At 43.3% G+C, this 18,242-nt stretch overlaps 1 protein-coding gene across 1 annotated transcript; it reads left to right on the top strand.

Moving 5' to 3' along the window:
* The first annotated feature begins 1,027 nt into the window (after positions 1-1,027).
* On the top strand, positions 1,028-4,250 carry LOC118099579 (cysteine-rich venom protein-like). The gene is made up of 8 exons (XM_047338195.1): positions 1,028-1,111; positions 1,239-1,242; positions 1,355-1,455; positions 1,684-1,774; positions 2,400-2,542; positions 2,633-2,727; positions 3,067-3,149; positions 4,123-4,250. The coding sequence occupies exons 1-8, from the start codon at positions 1,028-1,030 to the stop codon at positions 4,248-4,250; spliced, it is 729 nt and encodes a 242-aa protein (XP_047194151.1).
* Positions 4,251-18,242: the final 13,992 nt, after the last annotated feature.

The raw sequence follows: 18,242 nt of genomic DNA, 5'->3' as shown, positions 1-18,242 counted from the left end.
TTGGTTGTTTTGTGTCAATATTTTGTCAGTTTGTGTTTGTTGAAGGTCTTTTTATGTTCATTTATGTTTAATCAGTGTGTTTTTGTGTTAGTTTTATGACTTATGTGGTTGTTTCATGTATCTTTGTTGTGGTTTTTCACCGGTTTGTGATTATTTTTGCTTCTCTTTATTCCACTTGGTCCTTTTTTTGTACTTTACTCATTTTGCATTTCTTTAATATTAACAAAGACAATATGTGTTGCATGTCTTTGTAGTAGATTTAAATCTTAAACAAACAATTTTAACAGTCACAGTAATCGACCCTTGCAAGGCATGTCGTGATATTAAATTTCACTTCATATATATATGAAATGTAAACCTGTCTAAATTTTCACATATATTATACAATTCAACCAGTAAACAACTTTTTTATGTTTTCTTGAACTTGAATATGTCACCTTGTGTCGAGTATTTCATGAAGCAGCAGAAAACCTTCACTTACATTGAGACTTGACATTGTGGCTCCTCTGAATGACGATGGCTCGATACCACAGGTTTTACAGTCCATCATACATTACTGTATATGTGATGTTTATGTATTTGATTGTTTTATATTAAACTCTATATGCTCAGTGTATCACCTGATTGATAAACAAAACAAACAAACCTGCTCTTTATCAAAACGACTTCCGCCATCTGTCAAGGACGCAGCGCTCCGCGTGTTAGCTTAACTTTTTAATGTTATTTATACTTGATATTATCGAGGTTTACCTTAGATACTGCGTTCTTTCTTGATAAGACACACCCACTGGCCATAACCTTGCCCCCACGGGGAGAATATGGTATGCTTAATGCACCTTTATCACAGATGTACAGTGTAAACACAACCGCGGCCTTCCACCGATTTCTCACCGCTGCCACGTTGACTACACGCTATCTTCATATGCCCTTGAGCCTGCGTTTGAATCTCACACGTCTCCGCCGTCCTGAGTATATATATCACACCTGTGGCCCTCGGAGGTAGACAGTCTCGGACTGAACAGCGAGTATGAACGCCTTCAACTTCCTGTGCGCCTTGGGCCTCTTGGCTGCTCTGCAGGTGACCTGGGCAGAGGATGTGGAGACTTTGGCAGTAAGTGAAAAATAATCCAGCAGTTTGATTGTGGAGCAAACAGAAGAGTAACATTCTTGTTTTGTCATTTTACAAATATACTGTACGTTTTCTCTTTTCTCTCTCATCTCTGAAACCCCACCTGCAGGAGGGTGAGTGTAACTGTTACTCCTGCATCTGTCCTTCAGTAAGATTCAGCTTCATCATTCAGAATCATATTTGGTTTGTTCCTGAATGTTCTCTCTGTCTTTTTTTCCTATGCAGGCACAGTCCTGGTGTCCTCCTCAGACCAGAGTGACATCGTGAACAAGCATAATGCCCTGAGGAGAAGTGTTCAGCCCACTGCCAGCAACATGCTGAAAATGGTAAAAAGAAAACGTGCATTAATATGATATTATGATTTCAAAAGCAGAGTATTATTAATGCAACGTATTATTGCTTGATCTAATATTCTACATGCCCCCCCCTGCTGTGAGGAATAAACTGAATTTACACACAAGCCCTCACACGTATGCAGATTAAATGGCGTCTGATGTATTGTGGTGGTCTACATGTGCTGATCTAACGGCCGCTCTCCCCTCGGCTCCCCGCAGAGCTGGAGCAGCCAGGCTGCAGCCAACGCTCAGAAATGGGCCAACGGCTGCTCCATGAATCACAGCCCTCCCAGCTCCAGGAAGATCAGCAGTAAGTTCTGTCTGTTTCAAACTACCTGACAGGAAAACACTGTCGCTGCATGTGCACAGAGATGGGAAGAAAACATGTTATTTACTGAAATCAGTATTTTTTTCTTTCTGGTTTGGAGAAAATGTCAGAAACCTCATTGCAAACTACAACTTTAATAATAAACATTAATACTAGAGCCCGACCTATATGGATAATTTGGGTCTGATACTGATATTAGGGAGTAAAACCTTTTCCGATAGATATATTCTACAAAACAAAAATTTGTTGCTAAATGTCTTTATCAAACCTATATGACAAAGAAATGTAATTGAGGCTGAATATTCAACAGTTGAGTCATAAACTTTATTATAAATAAATAAAAACAAATGCAAACAAAACATACAGAACTTGAAAATAAACATCTTTTCTGTGTATTTTATTCTTTAAAATAAAAGTTATACAGCTTGATCTTTAATTAAATCCTCTGAACATGATCCTTGGTAGGTAGATTTTACAGCTGAGACATATTGTGTTGGATTAATTTAGATTTAGAGGTGTAGTTAATAGTGTGCTTTATTATATGATCATGGATCGAACACAGCATTTTGTGTTTAAGACGACTAAACGTGTAACTCTGTGACTGCAGCTAGTGGCTGTGGAGAGAACCTGTACATGTCCAGCTACCAAAGCACGTGGAGCGACGCCATCCAGTCCTGGTACGACGAGGTGAAGGACTGGCGCTACGGAGTGGGAGCGCTCAACGGAGGAATGATCGGACATTACACACAGGTGCAGTCATATACAGTTTGTATAGATATATACACACAATCTGTAAGTGTTTCTCCTTTGTGACCTTGTGTATTTTGTGTCTCTGCTCAGGTTGTGTGGTACAGGTCCAACCAGGTCGGCTGTGCTGTGGCCTACTGCCCCAACTCTGCATACAAGTACTTCTATGTGTGCCAGTACTGCCCACCGTAAGTACATAATACTTCACAAGATATCTGTATGTCTAAAAACATCTATTTTCTTTTTCTAATAAAAGTGCCATGTTTTTTTAGCCTTGGTAAAATTGAAAACATCATTAAAGGCAAATAATAAAGTGGATGCAGCAGCAGAGCGGTAATACATGAAGTAATGAGGAGAACATTTGCAGTTTGGATCCAATTTCCTTCACCACTTTGCTCGCTTGTCATTCGGCAGTGATTTAAAAGTGCTCTGCCTCCTCCGAGCACGTCCGTGACATATTTGGGCTGATATCCACTGAGTCTTTACGCTGTGATGTTGAATATTTGATGGTCTGCCCTACATTACAGGGGAAACTACCAGTACGCTCGCCCCTACAAATCAGGACCCTCCTGCGGTGACTGCCCCAACGCCTGCGACAACAAACTGTGCAGTAAGTGGCGAGCGCGGAGGATATGATCCCCTCATGGAGAGGTCGTGCCTGTCAAGCACACACGTTGATTAGTTCATCAACGAACCTGAGAGGCTGAGCTGGAGAGAAATGAGCTCATTACTATCACGCACAAAATGTTAAAGATGACAAAGTAAAGATGGTGGTTTTTGATAAAGAGAGAAACACATTAACTACAAACTAATACAATAAATATCTTTACTATCATCCGTAGAATGACAAAATCAATAATTTTAATTAAATGTATTAATAGAGCACCTTTCAATAGGCGCTTTAAGAATAAGGAAAACAAAGAATATAATAAACAATCTAAATAACTCCAAAGGAAAAGATAACACATTCAAAATACTAACATGCTATAAGTTGAGGAGTCAAACCTCATTGTGTGGAGTCGGCAAAGTTTCTGAAAGCACAGAGACAAAGAAAAGACTTAAAGATCAATATCTTTTAAATATTCGGGATCATAGCATCTGTGATCTTCATCAGCAGCTGGAAGCTTGTTAACCTAACTTTCTTTTTGAGATAGAGGAATCATGGAGCTACTCAGTATCAACCACCTCCTGCTTCCTCCCTCATCTTTTTGGCGCTTCCAAGTAATTAGCAAGTAAGCTGAGTAGTTTCTGGACGCGCACACTGAGATTTAAGATCATTTCTGCCTCTAAAATATCTTTGAATCCACAATTCAAAGCTCTCGAGTAGATTTTTTTACTCATGCATATGTGTATGTTTCAGCTATTGGTGGGTTTTACTGTATAATAGAATCAAGTAGTTCCATAAAAGATATCTTATAGTGTGTATACCTGGGTAGGAGAGTGCTTTTTGGCCACTTGCGGAGGACAACAGTTTTATCTCTGTATACAAGAGTGAAGCATGGGAGGTAAAGCGAGTCGTCTGTGAACCACAGGGTCAGAGGTTCGATCCCCGACTAACCTTCTCTTTTCCCCTTGTCCTCCAGCCAACCCCTGTCCCTACGCTGATCAGTACAGTAACTGCCCGGACCTGAAGCAGCAGTGGGGCTGCAGCAACAAGGACGTGGCCTCTTGGTGCGCCGCCTCCTGCAAGTGCACCTCGCAAATCATTTAAATGACACATGTCCCCCACCCCCGTGGGCTTCGACTCATCAGTCAATAAAGATATGCATCTTCAACGCTTGTGTTTTTTGTGTCCTCAACTTAATCACCCCCCAAAAAAAAGGGCTTCCCGTTGATTTCACACTGGAAGCGCTTTGACCTGTTCGGCAAACAGCGGAGATTAAGGAGGATATTTAATTTGGCACAACACCTCTCTGGACAAACAATAGCGTGCACCGCAGGGGAAGGAGGGGCTGCACGAGAGGTGTAAACGCACAAAAGAGGAAGGAGAACACAGGTTCCGGCAGAGGTGGAGAGGGAAAGTTGGATTCTACAAAGATTTCCCAAAGCTGAGCCAAGAAACAGTTGGAGACCACACCTGCTGGCAGAGGCTAATAATACAGACGTCAAACCAGTCTGGCTTTGTGGAATAAATCCAATAATCAAAACAAACTGAGTCCTTAAATATCCTGTGATACTTTTGCATTGTGCAGCAACATATATATACAATCATTAATACAGCTGAAGTTAGTTTTAGAGGCAGCGGGGGACGTGATGTTCTCTAATCTGAGCTGCCAGGATTCCACAGGAAGCTGGAAAAGGTAACTTCCTGTTAGATAAAATTTTTTAATTAAAACACACTATGTACAATTGAATCATTGTAATTGTGATAATCATAATTATGCAGGTTGTTGCTTAGGAACAACAACATAAGGCTTTTGATGTTAGTTGTTGAAGTTGTCGTTCTTCCCTCCATCACGTTAACCTGCAGCTTTAGAGCAGAAGCGACGCTCCGTCATGAGGCTGAGAGCGTGCGCCTCTCCTCAGGGGTCAACCACACACGTCCTGGCTGCACAGCGGGCTCCTGGTTCAAATAGGGCCGTGTTTGTGTGCGTTAGACTCTCGCCGGCCACATTTGAGAAGCACAGATGGATCTGCAGGCTCGGCTGGTTGGAATTCAACCAGGTTTTTTCCTCTCTCTCTCTCTCACGAGCCAGTCGCTGGTTTCCACTCTGCGCTGACAGCAGAGGTTGTTTTCATTTTGGCTCATAAAAAAACATTAGCAGGCAATAGTTAACCTATTGCCACTTTGTCACACGCATGGCTATTGTGTTGGAATTAGCTCCCTTTCCATGTGATAACAAATGTCTCTCGACAAACACGTGGGCCGCGTTTCTGTAATCTTGTCCGAGTGCCAGTAGCAGCCTCTCGGCGGCGTGTAGGAGTCGTTCAGACGTAATGGGCGTCTTGTTTCTGCTCCGTCACCGAAATCCCAGGGGGGCCAGACGAGAGCACCACCTGCAGTGAGCTGACAGGGGAGCTGGAAGGAGGGTTATTCCCCCAGCAGAGGGGGAGATAAGGGGATACATTTATTTTTTCTCTCTGCCGGCGGATCCAGCGATAGCAGAGGTCCTCTGGCTTGGCCAAGCTCGATAAGCCCCGGCCATGCCATCCTGTGGGGCTTATCAACTCCAGCAGCGAGCATCAACAGTCGAAGATGTTTATGACTTTGGCGTCAGTTTGTCTTCCTCGACAGCAGATTGTGTAATATGGGGGAAATAAGGACCATTGACATGTTGTGCACGGTTAAAGCTCTTGAGGATTTTATAGAAATTAACAACAGTGAATCTTGAAGTGGTGAAATTTGAAGTTTTTGCTAGAGAAGATTGTCTCGCTTCATCTAAATGCTCATAAAATCTGATAGGAAACGTTAAGAGCTTATTACAGCTCCTGCAGGCGGCTCTCCGCTTGTGTTGTGACAGAGAAAATAATCAAATGCGGTGGAGACATTTACCTCATTAGTTCTTTTAAATGAAATCACATTGAGAGAGGAGGGCGAGGAAAGTGTGAGAAGATAAAAAGAGAAACAGGGAGGGGAGGAGGAGAGGAAGAGGGAGGGAAAGACGCTGGCAGAATCACATTAAGACATTTTCATAGCAAAGGAAAGAAATGCAGGAGGTCACAGAGATCAGATACATCCGTCTGTCCAGACTGAAGACAGTTCATTTAATCTGAGTCGTTATCTCCCCCCCATCCCATCCCTCTGGATTAGAAACAGGAAGCTGAAAGAAAAAAGAAAACCGCTTACTTCATTTACAACTGAGAGAAAAAGATCTTCGGGTTCAGTTCAGCAAACTGCTCTTGATTCATTGTGTTCAATTTTAAAACCCTGATGAAAAATGTGTAAAAGTCACAGTTGTGTTTGTTATAAATTGCCTTGAACACCAGATATGAGGGTTTTAAAAATGAGGAGTTGTTTCAGTGTCACTTCTGATTGTTCAAACCATCAAGTGCGGTTCCAACGTCTGGGGACGCCAGGTCCGCGGTCCAATGGCAAAACAGCACATTCCCCACAGATTACATGTGTTGCTTGAGCTCCGACCTCACCAACAGTCCCCTTACATTCTGTATATAAGGGGTAACGGTTGATTTCCTACTGATGCTACATTATCTCAGCTGCACACATGTGGTAGATACAGGTTTCGAGCCCTTTTTGTTACCGTACAGTGGCTGACAAAAACCTAACCCCTCATGAAACCACGTTTAAATCCACTAGATCCAGATTTTTATTTGGATCTGCACCAAATTGCACACACTGATAAATATCAGTAATTTATCTAGGCCTGCTCCAAAATGTAATGGGTAGTGCCAAACCAGCAAACACAGACGCAAACATAACCTCCTTGGTGGAAGATAAAAACGTGAGAGGTTCAGATTAGACCTGTTTGCCCCTCAGGGCCTTTAAGTGGTCTGACGACGCAGACCCTGGATCAGTCCTACAGGCCTCATGCAGCCGCTCCACACTGCACTGAAGTGTCACCTGTGCAGAGTGATCTCCTGCCCAGAAACAGCCGTGGAGGCCTCTAATGAAAGAAGAGCATTGTAGCAGTGCCGCAGCTTCCTTCCTCTCGCTGAGTGCTTTTAGGTGCAGCACAAACAAAACCTGCTAACAGGCTCCTCCGAGCAGCTCTCGAGCTTTCATCCTCTGAACCCAGGGCCCCTGAAAACAGATGTGCCGCAGCCCTGACAGATCACTTTCATTGATAAAGGCCTGAAGGAAGGAGGGCTGTAGCCATGGCAAACACTTTATTTCTAATCTGTATGTGGTAGCTGCCTCTATAGTAACCACATACTTCCCTATATTGTCCCGTGGAGTTCGACCAGTGTGTGGACTGGGTCACAGTGTGGAGGTTTTCTCCCCCCCCCCCAGGGCTTCCTAAAGTGGCTGTGAGTGCGACTGCGGTTGTAGTTATATGATGGCAGCAAGTTCAACCATTGGTCACAAGTCTGAGTTCTCCCAGCAGACCCCGGCTTAGCTAAATAAAACAGGCCTGCTTCACGTCAGCCATTAGCAGTCGGGTGTTGTTCTTTCTCCGAGCCGCTGCCTGTTCGATGGCCATTCTCACTCAATGGTCCGGCAGCAAACGCACATTAAACAAACATTTGGAGAAGGGGTCCCAAGCCTGCGGCGGCGGAAATGGTTAAGGTGGGTGTATCCCAAACACAATGTATGGCAAAACACTCGCTCACACACAAACCACAACTGTGAAGAAAATAAAATCAGCAGCGAGAATGGACTCGAGAAATAATCAGCAGTTTTCAAACAAATTATTTTTGAGCTATTTTCTTGTGTTTTGGTTCAATCAAGCCTTTATATCTACATTTACACTTATTGTAGATTTGGAATGAAAACAAAACCAAAAGGGTTATACTTTACCACTTAAAACTTTGAATAAGACTTCTTTAAGGTTTTATTAAGTTATAATTACTGGCTTTATTTACGTATAAAAATATCATTAAACTCTTTGAAACCATTAAAAACAACACATATTGGATGTGTGTCCAAAAAATGCAGTTCTTTTTAAATTTTTATTTAAAATATGTCTTTGTTGGTGTGGTTTTCACTTTGTTTTTGATATTTTTTTTTAATCTTAAGTACAGTCTCTTCATTATTGGCATAATGTGGCATGAAAAATGCTTTTAGCCTGTGTTTATCCTTCTTATTGGGACATAATTTAGTCCTATTATCCTATTATTATTATCATTAGGACGTATGATGGAAAACTGAACTTGTAAGTGCAGAGAAAGAGGAAAAGGTAAAGCTGTTTTTTTTACAAGCAGATGTGTATCCACAGAAAACTAAACTGATTATAAAAATGTCCAAACAAGACGGTCTGCTCAAAGATAAATAGCAAACACAGAGCATGACTGGACGCCTTCAAACAATGAAACCTCCGAGGGTTTGCAGGGTTGGATGTTTAACTGCTCCTGGTGGTTTTTAATACACAGTGACAGGTCGCGTGTGGGCCATATCTAAAAGGCAAAATGTGGAAGACCTAACTTTTGTCCTCCATTTTGGATTTCGAGGTGTGTATATGATCATTCTCCTGTTATAGAAGAGATCCACTTTTCCTCTTCAGCCTTTTTTCTTACATATAGTTTGATGTTTGCTTCCAGAATCTAGTTGTGTTTTATCGAATCCATTCATCCCCCCCCATGAAAGAAATGTTTCCCGCTGCAGATCCAGTCTCGTGTTTAACAGCTGGAGATGTGTTCTGTCATGAAACCCTGCACCACTTTCTCTTTTCTTACTGCAGCCAAAACTTTTTTCAGGCTTCTTTTGATCTTCCGTGAAGGTCATATTTGTGCAGGTGTGGCTGAGCGGTGCACCCCCCACCAGGGTCTGCTGAATCGTTCTGAGGGTCTTTTATAGTCAAACAAAAGGGTTTTATTTGACTCTAAATCCAAAATGCAGTCCACTCTGAAAGTTTTCTTTGCTTCCTAGACCTCAAGTTGACGTCCATCATTCTTGTTAACTGCTTTAACAGCGTTACTGAGGTAAGAGCTACCTGCGAACACTTTGCTAACTTATAGCCTCCTGCTTTAGCTCCTGGTCACCTTGTTTAAATCTGCCTGAGAGCGATGCAGCTGCTTGGAGGTGCCCATTGTTCCTGAAACAATTATAAATGGCATCAATCCCCATGTGCATTTCGATGTCAACTTTTAGATTTCCTGAAATATATTTCTGTTCTGCCTGGGAAGAATTCATGAAAGACATACGCTTCTACGTGCATTATGACACGAGGGACAAATATTGCATGAGAGCAGTGCATTACTCTCCGCAGAGTGCTGCTCTCACCGTAGTTCCTATTTTACCCCCTCTTGGCCTTAATAAAAAATAAGCCCCGAGGGTCTTTACATCTGCTTATCGCTGCTGCCACAGTAATTTGACACAGACGTTTTTTCGCCGGGCCTGACATTCACACAGAAGGCCGGTAGAGCATTCCTTTTTCTCATCCTGGTAAATCTGTTCGCCATTAGCCGGTGTCGGACAGACGCAGGAACCGAATCCATACGCTTCACTCAGGAATGGCTTGGTCATGCAGGGGTCAATCGCTCAGGGTTCATTATGTCAGCGGCAACCAATGCATTCCTAGATATATACGTGACGTGAGAAAAGATAGTTCGGAAGGTCGAGTCCTCCTGGAGAGAAGTGGGCGGCGCAAACTCCTTGTAAATCTTTCACCACGTCTGTAGGTAAAGATTTTAGTAACCACCGGTCTGTTTTAAACTGATTCACTGAATCAGTTTGCACCAGGGAACTTTCCAGCAGAGGAGAATATGGCGCTGCCCTGGTTATGTTTGCACGGTGTCTCTCTTTAACGTCGGTCTTTTAACAGTCGGCCATGTTTGAATCTGTCATATGAATTAAGTTAGCATTAACTGAGAAGCTCAATTGGCTGTTGCATACGTGTTTTCACTAGGACGGACAGACTTTTAGTGTTTTTAATATTTCTTTGCTGTTTCCAAAAGATGACTCCCTCTGTGTGTCTAAGTCATTTTGTCCTGTTCATCAAGGTCCCATCGATTCACACACTCGACCAATCACGAGTCAGTCTCAGCTGTCAATCACTATGTTCGACCCCGTTTCCATAGCATCAAAAAATGAAAGCATCACTTACAAACTTACACGTGAACATCAGAGTGATAAGAACGACGTAAAAGAACATGAAACCATCTTTGAGGAAAATACATTTCAAGAGTAATTTAACTTCTTTGTCTGGTCTATGTCCCAGACATTAACATTTAGGAGGAGGGGCTTATGACCTATAGATCCAGAAGCTTTGGCTTCACTCTTCGGAAGTTGTCACGTTGTCCAACTTTATATACGGTTGTGTTGACTTCTACTGTCGGCCAAATTGGGACAATAGAGATCATTCAGACCCTCCCTCCATCCCTCCATCTAATAAAATGTTCCACTATTCAAACACAAAGTTACTGGAGCGTGACAATCTGCGATAAAACGCTGGCTGGGACTGGACGTGAAGTAAGAGGGGTGGAATCATCCAACATGAATATAATTCGTCACAAAAGGAGGCCCCTGTTGATGAGTAGCTTTATTTACACACTGGTTTTGACACATAATAAATGTGGATGCTGTGATCATATATCACAGTAATGACTCAGAATGTCTGCAATAGAATATACTGAGGTTTGTGTTTCAGTATTTCTCCCTGAACCCTTAAAGCAACAGTGCGTGCACGCACACATATACAAACGCATACCTTGAGAAAACTGGAAATATGATCACACCGCGTTGTTTGTATAAACCTGCTGCGGTTTGTTACGTTAGAAATCAACCGTGTCTTTTTGAATTTATGGTGCCGCTCTCACAGCTTTGGCTTGAGGTGCGTGTCTGTCACGAGAGGGAAAACACATGGCCTCCCATATACAGTAACCGCTCTCTATACTGTACATCTGGCCGGCTCTTATGTAATTACCATGCCTCCCGTAATGACTAACATGTGAGCAAACATTTAAACAACTGTACAATCATACAAAAGACATGTTTGACAGACATTCCCTCTGAACTGCATACAAGTAAATATTGGTAAATTGCTGTGAATTAAGATTTAATGACACAGCTGGAACTTGCATGACTGTTCCCGTGGACGCCAGCCACTTGTGAATACTGTAAATGTTTCAAAGAGACTCATTATATCGTAGCTCCTCCCGTTGTTTGCGTGACAAGTCCTTTTCTCCTCCCGTCTCTCCTCCACTGACATGCCTCAATCCATCAATCTCTACATCCTGTGCATTTAAAGCCCACTCCCCATGTCGTTTAGGTCAGGATGTTTTCTCTCTGTTGGTTTTCTTTTTCCTCCTTCCTTCAGTTTCCCTGTTTCGATGGGAAGTCCTGGGTTGTGGCCCAATCATTTTAGTTTTTATTAAGATGCGGTGATAACGCGGCAGGTTGATTGCCACGTGAGGAAAGGGTGCGGCGACCGCCCCTCAATTAGGCGTCATTTATAGAAGCCGGCGCTAGATAAAGCAATTACAACTTCACTGCAGGGAGGCGGCGTGTCATCAGGATGTGCTGCAGAGGAAGCCGTGGCGCTGCCTGTCGAGGGGCTTTCATCCAACAATAACACGACGGCAGCTCCTCTCAGGCCCGGGAACATTTAAACGTATAAGGATAAAGACTGCGGGGAATGAAAAAGTAAAAAATATCAGTCGTGTTATGTGTCTTTAAACGCATCTCCACACGCTCTGCTTTGCATGCAATTAGCTTGACATTTAAAAAATCGGACAGAAAAACGCGGCTTAGCTGTGACATTATAAGCAGAAGGCGAGATCAGGACCGGTCACACGTCGCCGCTGCTTGAATGCATTTTCTCGCCACTTCCCCCGACACAGGGAGAAATGTCAGAATTAATATGGTATTTCATACCTGCAGTGGCCAGGGACTGTGCTATCTTTGTAATTGAGGAAACTATGAAGTCAAGCAAAGATTTATCTGTGTGTGAATAAATAAGAGAAGTCCCACGACACTGCAAAGTAACTAAACTACCGCCAACACCAGCACCAACGCCCCCCCGTCCACCGACTCTCTGCAGCTGGCCTGTTCCAACCACTCCCTCAAATATACTGCATAGTTCCAGCATTGGCTGAAATGTCGACATAATAGAGCCAAACTTGGACAGGAATCCAGCTAAAGCCATCAAAGTATGATGTCATCCTGATTACCATACAGCAAAACTATTCTCTTCAAATCTTTACAGCGCATCTTCAATTCAAATCTACTCGAAAACTGCTGAGCTTATTTAAATGTTTCACTTTCGAGGATTTAAACTAGAGAGCGTCCAGTAACAAGTAGAAAAAAACATCTTTAAAAAAAGCAGAAATAGCTCCAGAGGGTCGGTTGCTCTACATCTTCCTGCTGTCATGGGAAAAACACATGTCAGACATTTGTCTGTATCGCGTTTTGCACATGTGGCTTCGGTCCCACAGTGTTCGTACTGTACGCACGCTCCTCTGTCTGCACTCCGCTTTGACTGATGCCCGCTGCTCATCCTATACCGTAACGCAATAGGCACAAGCTCTAAATCCTCCGCACACCTGTTAAACATTCAAGCGCTCCCAGCCCTCTTCAAACAAGTGCTGCCTATCAGCATTTGCAGAGGAGCCCAGAACCAGATGCTGGTGCAGGGAGGGCGTGAGGAGGCAGTGTCTCTCATCGAGACCTTATCTTAACTTTTATTTGGCTTCTATTTGATGCCGTAGTTTCTGTCCATCACCAGTAACTGAGGGAATCGAGCAGAATAAACCAAGCACAAATACAGAAGTGATAGCAAACCACTATGCGATGCTATATAGGGAAATAATGGTCGGCCACTTAAAGAGCACAAAAGGCCACCGCAACATAAACATTGAAGAGGGCTTGTGATTGTTCTTGATTGCTCGCAGCCAACATGGTGATTACGCATCTACGTCGTCTTCCCTCCGAGCGAGCTTATCAGGGTGGGCAATTGTTCCCCTCAGCCCGAGCCACAGGAAACGAGGGGTAGGGTACGTTCAGAGGGGGGGCTGGGTGGCGGGAGTGCGGCCCTCTGGGATGGAAAGGAGGTGTCTGCGCATTATCATCCTCTGCATTCCTGTGCCTGCCCCCATGGTGCATCAGGGAGAGACACTTTGACGCAGATGAACTCACTGCACACACACGTGCAAGAGTACAGTCATTTTAACAGTTTAATCACTCATTCCTTTGTAAACAAGTGAAATTACTTCATGTGCTTCACAGATTTTCGGACTTACTCCGTAGATAAAGCAAAAATAAATAAGGGATGAAAAATACAATGCATTTCCGACGACTTGCGGTTCATAAGAAAAGAGCAGATCCCTTCATCCCGCCGGGTTTTCGTTTTCACCAGCTGCCCACTGAGCAACTTATTCCTTTAACCCACCTGCTCCTGCTGTAACGTTGCATCAGGCTTTGCAGGCTGCAGTTTGCACAAGGAGATAATGACACGTGTCAAGTCACGAGTCCACGGGAATATTTACTTTTTACATTTATCTCCACGAGAGTTTCAACACCAGTCAATGAAAAACCTGCTGCAGGTTCAAGGCAACACAAATTACACTGCAGCTGGAAATGTGAGGTATGAACCAGACAAAATATGTAGAAAGATATTTCTTTGCTCATTTCATAGATGAAATGCTTCAAAGTCTTTCTTTCAGAGGGTCACGACACAGGAGCCGGTTTCATAACGGCCATGCGTGGAGTGTCTGACCCCAGAGGCCAGAGCCGATAAGTTCACACCTGTCACAGTGTCCTTCAGTTAAATACTGAACCTGTACCTGCTCTAGAGTCTGAGCCGGCTCTGACCTTCAGAGTCACATGCATACAGTATTTTTAACTCCACCGAGGAGGTTATGTTTTCCTCGTTTGTTTGATTATAAGCAAGACTGGATTGATTTCCATAAAACTTGGTGGATGGATGCAGTATATGGGTCGGGGACCGGGGGGGGGGACATTAAATTGTAGTGCAGCTCCAGATCGAGGCGGATCAATCATCTCTTTTCAATTTTCTTTAACATCTTCCTTGATTTCTCGGAGAATAATTCATGGATCTTGATGAAAGATGTTGGGAACTGTTATCTACAAGTGTGTGAAATTTGATGCAGATTGATTGAACTTGGCTGTTGGGCCTTGTCAGAGGTATGAGCTCTACTGAAAACCCTTCTAGCTAACTATGTTTCAAAAGGATGTAAAAACTCGAAGCACATAACCCCTGCAGCTGCTGACAAGATACAGATGAGTCCAAAAAATAAAAATAAAACCACAATCTGCCATTGTTTTTCATATCTCTAGATGAAGTATGATCTAATAAAAAGGTCTGAAGCCTTTAAACCCATTTTTCTCTCACAGATAAAGAGCTCTTTTTCATTCAGATGTAATATCTTGAAGTTCCAGGTTTAGACATTCTGAACTCTAGGAACATCAAACATCAACAAACATCTCCCAACAGCTGAATAAAAGTCTCTCTGCCAGCGCACCTCGAGGAATGGTCGACGTACACACGAGGAACTCCCCTCCTTCACTTATCAGGGCCTCGTAAATCAGCCTGGAGTACTCAGGATACCTCGCATGCAAAGCTGTGTGGAGCTCACGCACAGATGCAGAGAGCGGTATTCATGATGTTACATATAGCTGACCCCCACTCCAGCAAAGAACGATTGTTTTTACAGTTCTGATTAATGAGCAGAGAAGAACTGGGTTTTGTCCGTCAGACCAAGCGGCCTCTGTTTCTAATCAGCCACATACTGCACATATCTCTACAGGGAGGGGTTGTTCGATCTGAGGAATGCAGCGCTGATCCCCAGAGTTACCAACAAGAGGCATATATGGAGCTTCACACGAGTGCAGAGGTCATTCAGCGGGAAAAGACCACTCCTCATTAAGACATACCGCTCGTCCGTACTAGTGGTAAGAAGTTAACACGGGTAGGAGTTGGGGTTTGGAATAATGATGCGCGAGGAGGTGACCTTTGCATGAGAAAGAGCTGAGAAAACACAGCCACTGCAGGGAGGGACTGCAATAAAAAAAATAAAAAAACGAGGTGGTGCCAACCACACGAGACAAGGCGGGCAAAACAACAAGTGAGAAATATGGACTTTGATGGGGTCACATGGAATGAAAGCTTGGCGGTGGTTGGAATGTGCTGAATTTCCACATATTGTGTGACTTATATGAATACATTTAACTCTGCCATCATACAAACTGACCTTTGAGTGGCTCTTATGGATTTAGAGTTTCATCCCCCCAAAAAATAAATTATTAGAAAAAGATATACGAGACAATGATCCTCCTGACCTCAGCTTGACTCGTATTTGAGAGCTGTCCAAGAATGTCCTGATGCAACATCTACAGTGGTCGTCCATCATGCGCCTCCTTCTCTCTTTGAACCCTCGCTCTCACCGGGTCGTCTCACCGTTACACCGAGACTCGCGGCTGTGACGGACGGACAGCGTGAGCGGAGTATCATCTGCACAGGCCGTGTAGCCGTGTACGTTGTGTAACGGCACGTGGGGCCTCCGAGACAAAGGATGGAGCACATTTAGGCCTGATGGCTTGTTTATTTTCCACAAATCTGCGCTTTACGGTGGGGCTGAGATAAATCGCTTAATGGCCTTCCTGGAATGTGAAGTTCACAGGGAGGCTAGATTCAAACTGATTTCGGTGGGATGAAAGAATATTCAACTGCTTCTTCGCTTGAGTTTTGCTTTAATGTTCAAACCCAGTTCTGAGGGCGTAAACAAGCCAACACTTTTATTTCCACCAGCAACAATAGGGTTTGTTTGAGGAAACTGTCCGATTAACTTGTGTTAACTGGCAGGAACCAAACCTGCTTTTACACACTGCACTGAAACCTTGACATCACCCAGAGGAGCTGTATGTGAGAAAACATTAGACAGACTTTGACCCCGACAGCTCCCCGATACAAAGTCTGTGTAATGTCACACTGTGTAAATAAAGCAGGTCATTGTCCGGAGGATTCACAGCGGAATAGTGGGTGTGCTGGTGACGTTTCTATTATGCAACTGGTCGAACTGGAGACACTTCAAGATTTGTCAATAAGGGCCGTCGCCAAAATCATCAGACAATTTGAAGATAAGATTCTTTTGACTTTTGAAGTGGAGTATTTACGTGGGAAAGTTAAAATCTGGAAAATGTCCACCACCAAAATGACCTGATTCTCCAGATACTCGTTCATATGAGAAAATGGCTCAAGCTAACAGGCTTGCTAGATGGCAGTTAACGGTCAGTTAGCCAGAGCTGCTAATAGGAGAATAATATTGCATTAATGTTGTGTTGGAATAGAGGAACAAGTTCACACGATCGCCCTCGAAAGTAAGAACAAGAACTCGCAAAGTCAGCAAAAGTTTTGGTCCAGTTGTTTACCTCATGTTCGCGAAAAGCAAATGTTAGAAACTTTTCATTAATGGTATTATAAAATTACATATTTGCAACATCTAATTTGTAATATGTCATTAGCTTGTAACCAAGTGGACAAAATGAAAACCTTGAAACCAAAAAGTTGAATTTCCCCATAAGGGAACGTTCTAGAGCTATAGCAATGAGATAATTAGCTTAGCATAAGACTGGAAGCAGGGTGGTGGTCATTTTATTGCACCTTTAAAGCTGATGCTTGTTTAATCTGTGCACAACCATCCCACAAAAACAAGGACTAATCAAGAATCTGCAGCTGGATCCTGAAAAGCAACGCAAGAGAAGAAATGTTGACAAAAGCAGAAATCTAAGCGCACTGGCACCTCTGGGATACCCTGCCATGAAATATGAGACTGGGAGCGTTTACTGCCACTGAACAGTCGCGACAATGTAAACAGTTCTCATGCTCTCCGTCAAAACTCGGACTGATTACAGCTGCGAAGAGAAACGTTTATTCTCAGGCCTCGACATCACAAACTACAGACGTAATAATGGGTTAATCATTGCAGATCATTTCACGTCTACACAAACATTGTACAAGGTCTCGGGAGTCGCACAGCCGGAGCTTATTTATTTCTAATAAAAAACAATAAAGCCAGAGCTAAAAAAAAAGAGGAAGCTGATGTGAGGGAGTATCTGCAGCTGTCATGAATGAATGACCGTGGCAGTTGGACCACAAATCCTCCTGTGCTTTTCAAGTCGCCCCTGGCACGTCTCGTCTTGGGACACAATGGCTCCGCCCACTGAAAAAAGCCGCCACAAAATCTGCCGCATATTCCTGCAAAACTCCGCAGTGCAAAGCGACTGAGTTCTGAGTCAGCGTGTGTGGGGTAGTACGAGCACAAGTGTTTGATATCGCTCAACATTTGGAAGTAATTTCCCAAAGGGTCTGGGAAAACCCTCTCTGCTCTTAATTCCAAGACAAACAGAAAAAGTGTTGCTGGCAGCGATTAACTACTCGGCTCATTCTTAAAGCTCTCGGCCCGAACGAAGGTCTGGCCCCGAGGTGATTTAGTGCGAGGCCTCAGATCGTCGCCTCACTCAATGTGGGGGCTGCTCGCTGCATCGGAACCTGCAGGTCAATCAGAGGTGGCGTCCGCTTGCAGAGCAGAGGCACGTACAGTATGTAGTGATTCACAAGACAAACAGTTGAACGTGCACGGCCTTGAACTCTGTGGTAACCTGATGACAGTCACTGTCTGCAGGGGTCACGGCTGGAGTCACGGATCCAGATCAGGGGGCAGATCCAGGAATCTTTAAGGGAGAAAAATCTAAAATGCTAATATCCATGAACAGGTGAGATTTTGTGCGGATCTGTACATCAGCCTCAGAACATTATCGTTTACTTTGGACGCAGCTTATGCATTTAAAATAAAAAGGATTAGATGCACTTCAATAATAAGATTTTCTCAAAGTTTCCATTCACAATATTCAACTTTTTACATTTACACTACAGTTCTGTTGATAGTACATTTGTATGTCAGGCACAAAAACTTTAAATGCTATACTTTTAAATATTGTATCTAAAATTGCAGGTGCGTCGAAAAACTACAAAAGGTAAAGGACTTAAATCATCTGAACTGAGAAAGAGGAACAGTGTTCAGCAGAGTGGATAAAAGAGAAATGAGAAATTGTAATTGCATGATATGTTTTCTCAAGTCAGCAACAGATGTAAACAACAATTATCCCCCTGCAGAGACATGTTTTACATTA

This window comes from Hippoglossus stenolepis, chromosome 20 (genome assembly GCF_022539355.2).
Source record: "Hippoglossus stenolepis isolate QCI-W04-F060 chromosome 20, HSTE1.2, whole genome shotgun sequence".
In the NCBI taxonomy this organism is placed as follows: Eukaryota; Metazoa; Chordata; class Actinopteri; order Pleuronectiformes; family Pleuronectidae; genus Hippoglossus; species Hippoglossus stenolepis.
The sequence above is the reverse complement of the archived record's forward strand: the minus strand, read 5'-3'. Positions and strand labels throughout refer to the sequence as shown.